Source organism: Apus apus, chromosome 3 (assembly GCF_020740795.1).
Source record: "Apus apus isolate bApuApu2 chromosome 3, bApuApu2.pri.cur, whole genome shotgun sequence".
Taxonomy (NCBI): Eukaryota; Metazoa; Chordata; class Aves; order Apodiformes; family Apodidae; genus Apus; species Apus apus.
This window is the reverse complement of record NC_067284.1, coordinates 47,356,775-47,373,749: the sequence shown is the minus strand read 5'-3', so window position 1 is coordinate 47,373,749 and position 16,975 is coordinate 47,356,775. Positions and strand designations below refer to the sequence as shown.

The 16,975-nt window shown below is 39.2% G+C and overlaps 1 protein-coding gene across 4 annotated transcripts in view; it reads left to right on the top strand.

The window, feature by feature from the left end:
• The window catches only part of XPO1 (exportin 1), a 38,944-nt gene extending 30,734 nt beyond the window's left edge, over window positions 1–8,210 (top strand). For all 4 annotated transcript variants that reach the window (XM_051614590.1, XM_051614591.1, XM_051614589.1 and 1 more), the window contains 9 exons: window positions 420–554; window positions 1,417–1,600; window positions 3,035–3,141; window positions 3,560–3,754; window positions 4,685–4,853; window positions 5,942–6,076; window positions 6,184–6,343; window positions 6,421–6,517; window positions 7,159–8,210. In XM_051614590.1, the coding sequence (XP_051470550.1) occupies window positions 420–554; window positions 1,417–1,600; window positions 3,035–3,141; window positions 3,560–3,754; window positions 4,685–4,853; window positions 5,942–6,076; window positions 6,184–6,343; window positions 6,421–6,517; window positions 7,159–7,305 (1,329 nt within the window). In that variant the 3' untranslated portion in view covers window positions 7,306–8,210. The remainder of the gene's footprint in view (window positions 1–419; window positions 555–1,416; window positions 1,601–3,034; window positions 3,142–3,559; window positions 3,755–4,684; window positions 4,854–5,941; window positions 6,077–6,183; window positions 6,344–6,420; window positions 6,518–7,158) is intronic.
• Window positions 8,211–16,975: the final 8,765 nt, after the last annotated feature.

Below are 16,975 nucleotides of genomic sequence, written 5' to 3'. Positions count from 1 at the left end.
GAGCTCATGAAGTGAAAGAGTAGTGTGCAGGTGCAACACATGCTGAGATTTGCAATAATGTACTGAAACTGGGCAGAGTGGATCTGGCATTTGGAAAAAGGTGCTTAAAGCAGTGGTGTAATCCCATCCACAGTTGAAACATGCCTAGTACTATTTAGTTAAAAGTTAAATAGTGTATGTCTGAGCTTCCTAAAAAATTAAAGGTTCTGGCATGTGTATAGTGAATTTGTAAGGGAAGAGGATGGAGGTTACTTTTATACATGATGATATTAAGGAAAGAACAGAGATCTTGTAAAGTGGGGAAAAAGGTACTTAGTGGAGCCCGTTTTCAGCCTTCACTATGTGTTAGTTCAAAAGAGTGTAAAATTTTCCTTTCTCCCTTTTAACTTTCCTCTTTGACTTCTTGTTGTTCCAACTAGGTGCATACATTCTATGAAGCAGTAGGATACATGATTGGGGCACAGACAGACCAGAGCGTGCAGGAGCATCTGATAGAAAAATACATGTTGCTCCCTAACCAAGTATGGGACAGTATAATTCAACAGGCAACAAAAGTAAGCTCATAAATTCTGATTGTTTTCTGTGTTGAGGTAAAGAAAACCTGCTAAATGTTTTTCTTACCCTGGGTTAATTTTCACATGAGATGACATTAAGTGTACCTAGCTGTGGTGGACTTTATTAAATCACTGAAAGTAGTGATTGACATGACACTAGAAGTTGTTTTGAGAAAGGAGACTTAAAAGACAAAATAATAACTAGTTTTATTCTGATTTAAAGGATGGTTTTCTGTTACTGTACGGAATATGTTTCAATAGTTTTTTTCAAGGCTTCCTTTCACCTGGCTTAGAAGTGAGCTTTCTGAGTAATAGGGAAATTAAAATACTAAAATAATGTTCACTCTTCTCCTTTCTCTTCCATCATTCTCTTAAAGTGCATCTTTGTCTTTTCCGTTTCTTTCAGTCTTTTCAAAATACTTCATCTCCACACGTTAAACAACAGTCTTGCACTGCATTTGGAGTTAATCAAATTAAGATCCTGAAACTTAAGCAAGCTTCCGTTACTTTGCTCACAGTGATTTCCCTTATTAAAACAAGAACCTTTGCACACTTTGGACCACTTCTTTTTTCACCTTCTTAATAACCCCTTAGTTTTCTTAATTCAACTAGACTAATACTTGTGTGACCCTAGCAAAAATACTTCTACAGAAGAGCAGAACTAAATAAATTGAAGTTTTATCGTGACTCTCTGAGGTAGTGGCAAGTGCCATGACGTAAACAGCAGTATGTATAAAGTCTGTTAATTTCAATAATATGTTCTTTAATACTGTGTAAGATCATTATTTGAGCTTACACTTAAACATTGAAAGCTAAAGGGCAGTTTTATTCACTGAACAAAATTAACTCTTTTTTTTAACAGAATGTTGATATTCTAAAGGATCCTGAAACAGTTAAACAGCTTGGTAGCATTCTGAAAACCAATGTAAGAGCATGTAAAGCAGTTGGCCACCCCTTTGTGATTCAGCTTGGAAGAATTTATTTAGATATGCTCAATGTGTACAAGTGCCTAAGTGAAAATATTTCTGCAGCTATTCAGGCTAATGGTAAGAAATTCCACATTTTTCCTGAAAATGGGGGTTAACAGTGTATGTTAGCAAGTTTCAAAGTACATTCCAAGTAGGCTAATTTTATTGTGTTTGTTTTATTGTTTGGGAAAGTAGAGGACTGACAGTGCTTGCTTAGATTTTTTTGTTGTCAAGATGTTTTATTCAAATAACTCTTGATTTAGGAGGGAGGAAACAACACCTATAAAGAAATTTTAGGAAAGATGAAAAGCACCATAAATGCTTACATAAAAATCAATAGGGATATTGCTGATACAAAGTTGTAGCATGTATCCTTTTAGCTTACTCTAATTTTGAATATGAAAAGACTTTCTAAAGGGAATCATTAATTTTTTCAAAAGATGGTGGCAAGGGTTCTGTTGTGACACAATGCTACTAAATAGTTTTATTACAGAGAGGTAACTCTAGTGGAGATGCCTGAAAGTCATGATAAACCAGGTTTGCAGTAGTTAAGGAATTATCAATTACCTATCTTTCCTAGATAAATTAAGGCCTTATAGTATCTCAGCAGAATGTGCTTCATTACAAGATTAGATTAGCCAGTTACTGGATTCTGTGTTATAACCACTTTTCTTGCCAGTGCATGCAATGATATTTGGAAATACGAATGTTAAACTTGGTTACTGATCAGTGCTTTGACCTTGAAGTAGCTTCTGAGAACTCAGAATAAAACTGACTGCAAAATAACATCATCTGATTCTGCAGCTAAAGGCCACAGTTTGTCCTTGTCAGAAACAGTGAAGTTTAGGAAGCATTTGCTATGACTGTACTCCTGGTGTGCTTACTTGATTAGTTACTGTTGTGGTTGCAGTTGCCTCGGAGTATGTTTTCTCAAATAGCTCTGTCTTGCCAGATGTGGCTCTGATGCCAGCACAAGTGATATTACCTTTCTTTTTCTGGGTGCACTCTAGTTTTTTCTCTGTGTGTACTGTTAATGGTTGTATCGCTATGCAGCTGATTAGATCAGGTTTCACTGATGAGACTACATTCACTGGGGAGTTAGACACTGAACTAAGGATAAGACTTCTTAAGGATAAGTGTGTACTTTACACATGAAGACAAGTGGAAGGATTACTTCTCCTAGGTGAAAACAGGAACTTTCTCCCTCCCATCACTTAATAAGAACCAAATGTAAGCTCAGTTCAGGTAGAGAATTAACACATTCATGTAACTTACTTGAAAAGTAAGTTGCCATTTTGTTTTTGAAATCTTAAGTAGGGTACTGTCAGTAGTCTTGTAATGCCCAATGGCTGTGGAGCTAGAATTGGGAGGTAGATTGCCTCATGATATGCAGAAGGAGTCTTTAATATTAAAGTCTTAGTAGTTGGGATATAAAAATGTTTTATAATACCAATTTACGTTACTATTTCTGTTATACCTTCCCTGATTAACTGAAGATTTAAAACTTTCCAGGTGAAATGGTAACAAAGCAGCCCTTGATTAGAAGCATGAGGACTGTAAAAAGGGAAACTTTAAAACTAATTTCTGGCTGGGTGAGCAGGTCCAATGATCCTCAGATGGTAAGCAGATCTATTTTATACAAATAACTTGTAAGAATAAGGAAGAATTCTGGTTTTTTTGTTGTTGTTGTTTTGTTTTGTTATGCTGTTAACTGAATCAGTTGGTCCCAGGAACTTGCTTCAGGAGATCTGTAAAATACAAGGGAGAAAGTATGGGCAGAGGTAAGCCTGATCTACATTAGAGATACTTCAGCTAAATGTAGCTGAGAATAATCTTAAAGGGAGTCACCGGAGGTTTAAGAGAAGCATATTGGAAGCCCTGGTGGATGGATACAGAGAATAGGGTGTTTATGGAAGGGTATAATTTCAACTTCCTTAGGAACCTGTAACTAAATAACAAACTTTGCTATAAACTGTATGATAGAGACTTTGTTCAATAGCTGCACTGTTATAACCATGGCCTTGCTCTTTCACTTAGGTAGCAGAAAACTTTGTTCCTCCCTTGTTGGATGCAGTTCTCATTGATTACCAGAGGAATGTTCCAGCTGCCAGAGAACCTGAAGTACTTAGTACTATGGCTATCATTGTGAACAAGCTGGGTGGACACATTACTGCTGAAATACCTCAGATATTTGATGCTGTTTTTGAGTGCACATTGAATATGATCAACAAGGTATTTATATTTAAACTGAGGATCAGGCATCTCTGTAGTGACTGTAGACAGAAAAAACAGGGTTTTATAAGAGTACTGGTCTCAGCTGTTGGTAGATCTTTAAGTGGAAGATAACCCTTTCTTGCAATGAATGGAGGCAGTATGTAGTGAACATAGTTATTACACAGCTTTCATCTTAGGGAAATTAAGTAGGGGTTCATGCCTTCTTTCTTTGAGTATCATTTCCATACATGGTGTGACGTGGATCATCTCCCTGCTTTTTTTTTACAGTCACAAAGTGCATTTGTGGCACTTGAAGAAATTTCTGCTCAAATGAATGTACTTGTTCGGAAGTCTGTCTAGTTGGATGTCTTAATCTCATTACCTTAAAAATGTCTCAGTTTAGCTCTCGATTGAATTAATTAGTAATTTTTCTGTTCTAGGGACTTGGAATGTCATGCTTGTGGAAGCAGAAGTGTATTTCAGTCAAATGGCAGTGTAGGACTAACTGCTAAAATTCATAAACATTTAAAATTTATAAGTACCAATCAGTCATCGGGAGTACTTCTCAGTAATACAGTTCTAACATTATGGTGTGCAGTATATATTTGCAGAATACTTGAGCACTACCAGCTCAATTGCTGCTACTTTGCAGTAGGGTGTGTAACCAGAAATCAAACCCCTGTAGCAACATAGGTGCTTAACGAGTGTTGAGACCACCTGTGGATTGTGAGTACCAGTTGTGTACTGACAAAACACGGCTCAGCCTCTGTCCATGTTGTGTAGCTTTGGGGAAGAAATGTAACCTTTGTTTTGCATTTAAGGTTTTTTTTAAATTGGGATTTAAATTATGTTCTGTGTCAGCTGTTGACCCACTCTGCTTGATAGAAGATCTTGTGGTGTAACTTTGGGAAGGGTGACTCATTTTTTTTTCCTCCCTTGTCTTTTTAGGACTTCGAAGAGTACCCTGAACACAGAACAAACTTCTTCTTGCTGCTCCAGGCTGTAAATTCTCATTGCTTCCCAGCATTCCTGGCCATTCCACCTGCACAGTTCAAACTTGTTCTGGATTCTATTATTTGGGCTTTCAAACATACAATGAGAAATGTTGCAGATACAGGTAAATGGAAATGTTTTCCAGATGTTTTCTGGTAGAATGCTGTTTTCTTGCACCTTGTTCTTCAAACTTAGCATTCCAGTCACATGATTCTGCACTACATATACACAAAAATAGTATTCCGTTTCACCTTGGAAGTTGTCAGCCATGTATATATTAATAGGGTGGGACGCTTGAATGCTGTTTCACTCCTGTAGCTGTTAAGAGAGTACTGTTGCAGTTTTTGCTTTCTTTTCGATGTGAGGGTTGGCACTTTCCTGAAACAGCTGAACTGATGTAATAGCTCGCTGCTGCTAAAACTGGTGTTACCAGCTCTACTGTTGTGCTGCCTGCAGTGTTTGACTTAGTACCTCAGGAAGACAGTTGCTCAGTAACTACTGAAAAGTGAATTATTTGGGTAGGGGCTGACCTCTGCCGTCTGAGATCAAGCTGGTGGTATTAAGAAAAGGGAAATGCCTCGAATTGTTGAGAAGGTGGCTAATAACTTCCGTAGGACAACAGAAAGCTGTTTAAACTCACAGTGAAATGTCATGGAGCAGCTGTCATTCAACAGACTTGAGTAATTAAAAAAGCCTTCCAGAATGAGGGTTGTCAAGGATAAAAGGAGAGGCTATATAAAAGTTCTAGATTCCAAACCCATTGTTTTTTAGTATCTTGGGCTTGGTGCCACTTAGTTTTTAGCCAGTTGTCTTGTTACCAGTGTTTGGAAGGGATGGGATAGAAGATACATTACATTTCACCTAGTAAGGTAATGATGTTTTCATGCAATTCTAAAAACGAAAAGTTTTTGTCTTCCTAAGTTAGCAAACATTTATTTTGGTAGAGGGTTTGTCTCACTTTTGCTAGTACCAATAAAGTGATGTGCTTGGTTCTTTGTCCTTCTTTCATTAATAATGCAAATAAAATAAGTGTGCCATGTACATGTGGCTATAGCCCTCCAGTGGCTGTTTGAGGAACTGCCTGAGAAAATCATAACATGTAATGCTTGTCTTTTCCGTGGAATCTTTGTATCATTTTGGGAAAAGGCAAAAACAAGCACAGAGGCTTTAATATTGTTCTGTTGGTAACAGTTTTTATTGCATATTTTCCAGGACTTCAAATACTTTATACTCTACTACAGAATGTTGCACAAGAAGAGACTGCTGCCCAGAGTTTCTATCAGACATATTTCTGTGATATCCTTCAGCACATTTTCTCAGTTGTAACAGACACTTCACATACTGCTGGTAAGAACATGTGTGAGGTGGTTAATTCAATCCTTTTGAACATCAAAATAAGGTTACACATCCTGTTCTGAGTAATAACGGCATATGTATAACTTTGATCCGTTCAGGTTTGACAATGCATGCATCAATCCTTGCATACATGTTCAACTTAGTAGAAGAGGGAAAAATAAGTACTCCATTAAACCCTGGAAATCCAGTAAATAACCAGATGTTTATTCAGGAGTATGTTGCTAATCTTCTCAAATCTGCATTTCCTCACCTGCAAGAGTAAGTCTGCCATGCTTCTTTATTAGTTCTAAGTGGGTTTTTAGTCTTGAAATACTAACTGATGTGTTTACTGTTAGTGCCCAGGTTAAGCTGTTTGTAACAGGACTCTTCAGTTTAAACCAGGATATTCCTGCCTTCAAGGAGCACCTAAGGGATTTCCTGGTCCAAATCAAGGTATGTTTGGTGCTTTTTTCCAGAAATGAAAAATTATTATTTAGGAGGAATGTATTGTTGGGAAGTACTTAGTGATGGTTAGGCGCTTGTTCAGGAGATAGAAGTTATTTTGCAGCTGTTTAAATGTAGTGAGAACTCTGTCAAATGGGTTACATGACTCTCAGTGTTGTATCGTGTCATCTGTGTGATTCAGTGTGATTGAATTTTATAAATTTGGCTTAAATTTCATGACTTGTGCTTTATGGTGTTCATATCATTCACCTGTTTAAGATGGCTGCAAAACTTGCTCTAATGGGAAGGAAAAAAAGTTGATTATTAACCAGATATTGTTTCAGTTCTGCTTGGGATTGGGACATTTTGAAATTTGCTAGAGTAATGCTATGCTTTTATTTTAAAAAATGCTAGAATTTGGGGTTACTATAGATAGCATCCTGTTCTGTAACACATAGTGAAAATATTAAAATATTTTGCATTCCTTTCTATTAATTCTGACCTTAGGAACAGAAAGCAAAGCCATCAGATAGTCTGGCAGGGAGTGTGAATTGGAGATATTTTCTGTATCTTTCTGAATGTTGGAAGCTTTTTACTCTGCCTGAAGCATTTGCCAGCAAACTAATAATGATTTTGTGTGAATTACACAGGAATTTGCAGGTGAAGACACATCAGACTTATTCTTGGAGGAAAGAGAAACAGCCCTTCGGCAGGCTCAAGAGGAGAAGCATAAACTTCAGATGTCTGTACCTGGCATCCTTAATCCACATGAAATTCCTGAGGAGATGTGTGATTAAAAAAATAAAACAAGTTTTGCAGTTTTCGTTCTGTACAGCTACTTTGTTGTGATAGAAGAAAACGGCACTTGGATATTTGTTGACCAAAATGATGCCAATTTGTAAATTAAAATGTCACCTAGTGGCCCTTTTTCTTATGTGTTTTTTGTATAAGAAATTTTCTGTGAAATATCCTTCCATTGTTTAAGCTTTTGTTTGGTCATCTTTATTTAGATTTGCATGAAGTTGAAAATTAAGGCATTTTCAAAGTAATTACTTCATGCCCATTTTGTGGCTAAGGGGGAAAAATAGGCAAAACATAACTTGTAAAAGACTATATTGCAAAATAATACAGTTTCCTGTAAGAGTATTGATTTTTAATTCGGGGTAATTTTCTTTCTAGTCTGTCCTGCAGTCTAGGAGAAAAGGTAATGAGTAAAACAGAATGAATTTAATTGTTAAGCAGAGGATTATAGTGCTGCATTTGTTTTGATCAGTTAGCAGCTTTTTTGGACTGAGTGGTAAGGCTAGGCTACGTGTATTTGCAAGTTGTATGGCAAGTTTGCAGCAAGATCATGTGCATATCATCCCATTGTAAAGCAACTTCTAAAGAGTATGGGAACACAGTACAGTTAGTTATTTTTACACAGTTCTTTTGGTTTTGTGTGTGTGCTGTCGCTTTGTCGACAACAGCTTTTTGTTTTCCTCAATGAGGAGTGTTGCTCATTTGTGAGCCTTCATTAACTCGAAGTGAAATGGTTAAAATATTTATCCTGTTAGAATAGGCTGCATCTTTTTAACAACTCATAAAATAAAAAAAAACAACCTCTGGCTTTTGAGATGACTTATACTAATTTACATTGTTTACCATGCTGTAGTGCTTAAAGAACACTACTTAAAAGCAAAATAAACTTGGTTTACATTTATTTTTCTTTCTTTGGCTTATTCTTTTACCGGATGAAAATGCTGTGATCATATTTAAGACTTGTATTCTGAAGGCATAGGAGTTCCTTGAGATCTAGATAACTGTTGCTTCTTGCTTGCCTCATTTGGAGGACTTTGGCTGTGTTTGAAGTTACCATGAACTAAGTTGGGTTCCATTTGGAAGTACAGTAGCTCTTCTGACTTAACTCCATGAATAAAATTCCATGCTGTGTTACTATAAAATGCCAGGCATAAGGTACTTTTGTTTCTTACTATTTGGACTCTTTGCAGTTTATTTCAAAAGAGGTATTGCACTGTATCTTGACTAAACAATTGATACTAGTACATGTTAATAACACATAAGACAAGATCTACAGTTATTTTTCTACCTAAAGTTTTGTAGTTGAATGAGTTCCACAGATTTATGAAGTATGGATTCAAAAAGCAGTATGAAGACTTAAGATTGTGTAGTCTTGGCTTCCCCATTTTTGTTATGTCTTTTCTCTGCTTTCTAACAGTTTGTGTTAAGATCTCCCAAAGTTTTTTTTCCATTTATTTGGTCTCAGTTCGTAAGATTGTTACTATGATGCAAAGTATAACCATTCATGCAGAGCTGTAAAAGTTAGACAGTTGTGGATGTGTTTTTATGTAAGTTTGGATACTGTAGTTAACTTCGTGCTGTATATTCCTTTTGAAGTAGAAGTGCATGAGTTAGCAGTGTTCATGTAGAATTTAGCTGTGACCAGAGCGTTTCCAGTCTTAAGTATTGGCCCCTTTCTGTTTGTGAACATCTCTCCATTTGTTTTTACTTAGCTGGCCCTAAAAAAAAGCGTAGCTGCTTCTGCCTGAAGGTCATTTGGCAACAGAAATGTGAGCTGGCAGTTACTAATCTTGGAGAGAAGGTTCCTCAAATCCTTAATGGCTAGGACTTAGAATACAACCTACTGAAGTTGTTAATTATTTTGATGGTTACAAAACTAATTTCTTTCTCTCCTTAAAATTCATGGTTTAAGCTTTTTCATGTCTTCCTGTCCTGTTGATGTATAGCTTTCAGTTCTGCTCTGTGAAGGTGGTGGTATCATCTTGAATAGGCAATATAAAGGAAAATAGTTGAAGTACTGTTGGAAGGACACATTTGGAATGGACGTTAAATGGCTTGTGACCAGGTTGAGTCACAGTGTTACAGACTATCAAAAGCTGTGCAGAGAAATAAGAAAATCTTATTAAAATGGAAATAAGTACCACTGACAGTGTGATGTCAATGATCATACCCCATGAGTCACAGAACAAAATACTCAATTGGTTCTGACATGCAGGGGCATTAACAGTGCATTGAAACTAGTTTGACAAAATGCATGTATTCTTGAATGCATATTAGTACTTCATGTATTTAAGATTCAAGTTAGTCTGAGGCTCACGGTCTGGTTGTTCACCGAAGAATGAAATCTGACCAAAACTCAAAAAACAAATCTGAAATGAATTTTAAGTTGATTCAGATAAGAGTTGTTTATTATTTTGATACCCTTTGGATTATCTAGTAACAAATTTTGATCTTAGTTTTTTGTTCCCTTTTAGATGTAAAATCTTACCTGTGGTCTTGACCTCGTTATCTTAAGAATTGGTGCCTTTCACTGATCTCTGCAGATGCTATAAAAATGCAGCTTATGCAGAGTTCTGGATACCATAAAAGATTTTACTTGTGTGTGTGCATATTTCTAGTGCAGTTCTCCTGAATGTGCAAATAATTACAGTGTAAATCTTAAAGTTCTAGTTCTAATGCACACTCTGTAAAGTAAAATACATTGATAAAAAGCATGAACCATCATATAAACATCTACATAACTTGTAATTATATGTAAACCAATGTTTTGTGCATATTTCTATACAGATTTTTTTAAAAAAATGCTGTGTGTACTCCAGGTACATTCGTAACTACAAATATTACAGGGTGTTTTCTGTGTTTACATGAATTGATTGCCTGTTAGCTGATGGAAGAAGACACCCCCAAGTACTTGTTTCAGGCTACCATGGTGTGTTTGCTACTGTAACTGAAGCAGATTATTTTCCAAAGCATTTTAGATTAGTTTGTTTTGTTTTGGTTTTTTTTAACTAGAATAATTTGGTGTGTGTTAATCTGATTGGTTAAGTGAACTATTTTCCAATAAAGCTAATATTTATGCAAAAAAGCTTTAGAAATGCTCATCTCTCAAGGAAGCTGTAAGAGTTACAACAGCACTGGATAGGCAGTAAGACCAGCTGTGTGGGTTTCTTAATGGAAAAAAATATTAGGAGAATATACTGAAAACAATGCAGTAAAATATCAAGAGGCTGACTGAAGTGAGAAACTTGCATTAGTGATGTATTTGACTAGGGGCCAATCTGCCCTTAGTTAATTTGTTGTTATTACTCATTCAAGTACCCCCATTTCTGGGGTACTTGATGGAAGATAGGTCTAAGACCCTCTCGCCTTTCTCCCCACTTACTAGGTTTCTGTCTCCAAATGTTAACAGAGAAAAATTGGAATGCTGAAGGTAGCTTTTTAAAAAATATTTTTGTGCCAAAAATGAGTAAAAGAATGTACCTCTCCCTTCGTCTGCACTTGCTTTCCTGAAACCAAATTTATTTTTAGACATTCAGATTTAGAAAATTCTTGCTTCACTGTACAAGGCTGATTTGTGGTCAGCAGTGTTCCCTTGAGAAAAAGCTTAGCCCTTCCAGTTGAGGGGATTTCATATACAATGTATGAAAGGACATGAAGACACTGAATTCTTTTACATACCTGCCCTGTGTGCTGCTCTTGGTGTTTGTTCATTTTTTTCCCCCACTAACCTCCTACTGCTTGTTTGTGCTGTAAGTGGGTACAAGAAGATGGTGCTAAGGAAAGATGGGTTGAGTAGGAATGTTTTGGAAGTTGGGACTATGGATGAGAGTGAATGGAAGTCAGATGAAAACTAGACACTCAGATTTTCACATTTATTTACCCCTTTTAAGTTAGAAGTTGAGCAGCACTTTTCTTGGCAATATATTGGGTGGTCTCATCAAGTCCCCCATCAAAATATGTCAAGAGAGCCTTCGTTTTTATTGTAAGCGCTTTTTAAATCAACTTTTAAAATACTGTCTTTGTTTCTGAGTTTTGAAGTCTGTAGTCTCACAGATTCCTGCAATTTCAGTGAAGACTATGAGGAAGAACTGGCCTAGTTAGGTTGGAGGATGGGGGGAAAGAGTTAAAATTGTTTTCTCTGATGTGTCTGTGTAACAAGGTTAAGAGTATATGTGTGCTGGAATGAGCTGACTGCAGCCCCCTTACTACCACTGGTTATTCTAATATATAAACGGCTAACCAAGTAGTAATGACCAGTTTTCTCTCATAGCATCTCTAGCATTAGATCTAGCTTGAGCATTTGTTCATCAACCTTCATAATCTGATTTTATGAACTTCGCAAGTTTTGCAATTAGCTTGTGAACTCTCCCCAGAGCTTTACCTCGGAGCAGTTTGCTTAAACTTGAAACTGTACAATCATAAAAGCAGAGATCTCCAAAGGAACATTGTAAACACATGCTTTACCAGTAAGAAGTCCAAAAGGCATCCAAATGCACACCAAAAGCAGTTTGTGCACTGTCTCTGGCTGCTGAGATGGTTCAGTTACTGACAGTACTATTCTTCATGCTCAGAAAAGCAGCAGTTGTCTTGCTTTGAAATCAAAGGGATGACCACTCATGTGACAATTACTTTATAGATTGAAATAATCAAAATGAAAAGTGAAACACATTGTGAGGGTTACTAGCCCAGAATGAGGTTGAGAATGTGGATACAATCCTCAGACTATCATCTGGAAAAGCAGTGGTAGACCAGTAGCACTGAATCTCAAGCTATCACTGTTACGTGTCCAGACTCTTACAGTACTCAAAAGAACTTCAACTGAATTACTAACCAAGATGGCAACCTAAGAAATGGGCTTCAAGATGCAATCTGAAACCCCTGTAAAGTTGGAAGATGCCCTTACTACCTGGCTCAGGCAGTGTGATTCTTACCACACCTAATAGCTGGTAATGACATTTTCTTAGAATGCGGACTATTTTCCTAATCAAGAGCTGAGCAAGCAGTTAGACATCTGATCTTGGAGCAAACAATTTAAACAAGTGAATTCTCTAGTATTCTGGATAAGTCAAAATAACTGAATTTGTCTTCACAGGGTACTGTGATATCAGCATTTAGTTAGACATGAACCTTGTTAAAAAGCTTAAAACCCTAATGTCCTGAAACTTAGTGCATAAATGTTAACTGATTCTGTTGCACTTCAGCCAAGTTTCATTGGTAACTTAACATTACTCAGGCAGAAATTTTCTTTAGTGAAATTAAGGCTTTACTAGGTAATGGATTCCAACCATTCCCAGCATCATTCCAGACTAGAGATTACATATAACTGGACTGGCTGGAATTCTCCTTTTTGACACTATCCTCTATAGGAGAAATTACTTACTTGCTTTTGAGCTATTGCAGCTCCCATCTCCTCTTAGCACCTGCTGAAATCACTGGTAGTTGACCTTTCCTTGTAGGTCATGGCAGCAGAGTAGACATGCAATCCATTTGGCTGTTGCTGCTACAGGAATAGGAATCTACAACAGGGCAACAGAAAATTCCAAGAGAAGGTAATTTCATCATCCCACATGAGACAAAGCTCTGGCTAAAGTAGTTGACATGACTAATGTAAAATATATTTCCATTTAGTCTTTTCACATTTCACAATTAAAATTTTGAGGTCCCTCCCAAAGGAGGTACAGGGACAGTGACCAGTCTTACTACCTCAAATTCTAATCCATTTTGGCATGGTTGGTTTCTGTTTGGTTTTGTGTTGTTTTGTGTTTTTCTTGTGAACGGTTAACTCCATCCTTTTAAAGAAAAACAGGACAACAGTATTAGTTCAGTGTTGGGACACACTGGGACACTAATTTTGGAAAGTGTTTGTGTATCTTCTCAAACTCTTAATCCAGTCTTAAGTTTGGATTTAGAATTTTAGTTTTGCTTGGGTCTTGCATTTATCTAAGTTTCTCTCCTAGAAGAACTGTGTAGGCAGTTTACCAGACCAACTATTTCCAGATGAGGAACACTGTAGCCAAGGGAAGGAAAGCAGGCCTCTTGGGGATCAAACAGCCTTGGAAGGGATGGCACATGAGGACAGAATAAAGGTCAAGAGAAAAAACAACACATAGAAGAACAGGAAGCTGATGATCACTGTAATATGGCCAGTTGTAGCTCTTGTGGCTGCCTGCTTGGAAGCTAACATTTCATTAAAAAAAACAAAACAAAACAAAAAACAAACACACCAAACCCAAACAATTTCATCTCTATTAAAAATAAACTAAAAAAATTGTGTGCAGTAAAAAGAACTTGGCAATACTCCAGTCTGCACAAAAGGAGTGACTCAAGGTCACCCATACTCTTCTGTTGTATTCATTGAACTTGACATGTGATGCCATGCTTCAAAAGGCCCCTTCCTTGTGCTGACTCTGGTGTTTGTGGTGCTGCAATTGGATCAAAGAGCTGATTTGTCAGAAAAAGCATTCTTTTAGGATGTTATGGCAGTTAATTTTGGTTCTGTTACAAAATTTACTGTAAAGTCGGTATAAAAAAGGGGAGATAAAAGTGCAAATTCAAATCACATTATGAAGATTGTAGAACTATACTTTCTATAAAGTTGTGTTTTCCCAAACAGATAACTCACTGGTATCGTACAGCTGCTGATTGTTTCCATATCAGTAAGACCACCTGTGCAATATGATGGTAAAGGTTAAGACAGCAATTAAGCATTACTTTCTGGACATACAGGTTTTATATTATTTTGGTGTGACAAAATTAAGATGCTTTCTAAGCTCTGGCTTCCAACTTGAGTAAGTTCAATTTTGATAACGGTAGGAATGGGATTCCAGCAAATGAAGGCTGGTATGATTCAGAAAGCAGCATGTGGCTTCTCATAAAGACAGAATAATGAAGGCTGTGAAAGAAAGAACTACTGCTACTAAAGAAAGAACTGAAATCTCAAAATGCATAGAAGGTAAGGCAGCACATCAAGTTAACAATTACTTTATGTGTAGACACAACATAAAAGCCTTCGATCTAACTTTGACGGATCTCAAACTTCGAAAGCAGTGATGTAGAAAAGAAAGGTGTCTTGGTATCTTAATTCAGGCATGAGCAGAATGTGATAATTGCAGTCTTCTGGATTGTTCTTTTATTCTTACTTACACAAGTTTTCAGGCTATCTGGAAGAGATCTCAACAAAAAAAGGGCTGCCTAGGGTCCAGTATATATATATGACATTATTTTAATAACCACTGTACCTTTGTCAGTATAAAAATATATTGCTTAGAAAAGACTGGTGGTCAGAAATTAAAACATCTTTAAGCTACGTATACCAAGAAAGATCAGTAAAAGCTCCAGGGAAATTGTTAGTTTATTTACTTGCAGTCCTCCTGTCTCTTGTATTGGTATATTTTGTTACTCTCAGAGCTCCTGTTTGACAGATACATGTGTTAACATATGCAAATTAAAGTGACAGACAACAAGGAATCCGTGCCTCATGTAGACTCTCAAAAGTTATTTTCTATACTCGTTTAGTAAATGGGAATATCAGCAGGGAATATTTCAGAATAGCTATTCTTGTTGATAACTCTTAACTTGGAAAGTACTTCAAAACAATGTAATTACAAGAAGTCTGGGTTGAAAGATTCTAGTGTATTCCTGACTTCCATAGTAGTTGTAGGTGAGGCTAGGTCTTCTGATAACAATAATTTGTCTTATCTTTTACAGTAGTGGAGTTATTTTCTCTCAACAAAGTGATGCCTCAAGGATTGTTCTGAGGAGAGCATTCTCTGTGCTCAAGTGGGAGGTTACGTATACAACCACCGGTGGTGTTACCAGCCTGTATAAATACGCACATGGAATTAAGAAACACAACTGCATTTCCTCAGTGACACCAGACTTCTATATTTCTTCCATGTAAGTCAGCCACTGAGGAGCTCAAAAATGCCCTCCATCTTTTCTCCTAATTTGGCAATTTTAATTTATTGTACTTTCTACTAAACTATGACATCTGCATTGCGGCTATTAATGCAAGTGTTTGCTTGATCCTATGTACAAGTCAGTAAACTAGAACCATTCAGAATAATACACAAACTCACCACTGGGTGGTACTGCAGAAATAAGAAAACACGCTGCTAAGTGCAGCGCCGACTTTGGGGAAGAGAAAGCAGCCAAGATTTATCATGTGATCCATATTCCATCTACATCTACCTGGGAGAGGGAGCATATGCTAAGCAGATGGGGGGGGGGGGGGAAGGGCGGGGGGGATGTTCTCAAATGGAAAACTGTTGTTTGCCTGAAATCTTGTTCAAAATGTGCCTAAAACTGAGTTAACTGAAGTTGTAATCAGCAGAAATAATATAACTTTTAAGGGAATTATTTCGTTTGGGTTTTTTTTTTTGTTGTGGTTTTTTTTGTGTGTATGTGTGTTTGTTTTTTTTTAAGAGATAGTGTCTTCTCATGAAAACGCGGTGTTTCTAATTATTCATAGATGCAATACTCGGCATTAGACATTTGCTATGCAGAATAAATCCCTGCCTAGGTGGGGTAAAGGAAGTTTAATTATTTGCACAGAACGCTGCCCTAGTGTTTCCAAGGCTATTCGGGGATGGTGGGATGGGAAGGGCCCCCCAGGAGCCTCTCCCGGAGCCAGCTCCAGCCTCCCGCCAGCTGCGGCTGGGCGGGAAGGAGACGGCCGGCCACCCTTCCGTCCCGCCAGCGGAAAGCCACAGTAACTACCCAAAAGAGGAGAGACCTGACAACCCGCCTCGAAGGAGGAAGCGTCCTTGAGATGCGGCGTGGCCCGAGGGTGCCCGCCGGAGCTCGGCACCCCGCGCTAAGCGCTCCCTTCAGGCCGGAGGTCCCGCGGGGCGGCGGCTGCTGCTCCCGCTGCTGCTCCCGCTGCGGCTCCCGGCCCGCCGCCCTGCTCCAGCTCGGCCGACGTTCAAAGGAACAGCGAGTAACCGGGCAGCCCTCAAAGCCAGCCGTCAGCGGAGGGCCGGCCGGGGCTGCCTCAGGACTCCATCCTCCGGCAGCCCGGGAACAGGCGAGTGCAGCGGGAAAGCCAAGCAGGGCGGCAGCTCGGCGCGGGGGCAGGCAGGGGTGGTCCTCCGGCGGCGGCCGCTCGCTTTAAGGAGGAGAGGCCGCTCCTCCGTCCCTGTCACCGCGGCCTGTGCGGGCTCCTGGAGATTCCCCCCCGCCCCCGCGGGAGGCGGGCAGGGAAACGCGCTTCCCGCCCTACCCCGGGCGCGCGCCGAGCTGCTCCTGCCGCCGCCGCCATTTTACCCTCCCGGCCCCGGCTGCCGGCCCGCCCCCTCCCTCCTCCTCCCGGCTCGCCAGCCCGCCGCTCGGCCCGGGGTGGGAAGGCGGGGCGAAAGGAAAGAGAGGAGGGACTCGGCCACCTTCGACTCCTGCCTGGTCGGAAACTGCCGAGCTGAGCCCGAGCGCCCTGTCCCCCCGTCCCCTCCTCCTCCTTCCCCCTCAGCAAAATGGCGGCGCGTGGAGTCACTAGGAGCCAGTGAGTGACTCGGCTTCTCCTCCCCGCCGCCGCCGCTACCGCCGTCGCCACAGGCTCATTTGCATTGATCAGCCGCCCCATCCCCCCCCTCCCCCGGATCCCAGACCAGCCCCTGCCTCTTCCCCCCCCCCTTCTCTTCCTATTCCTTCCCGCCCCCTCCTTCCCCTCCC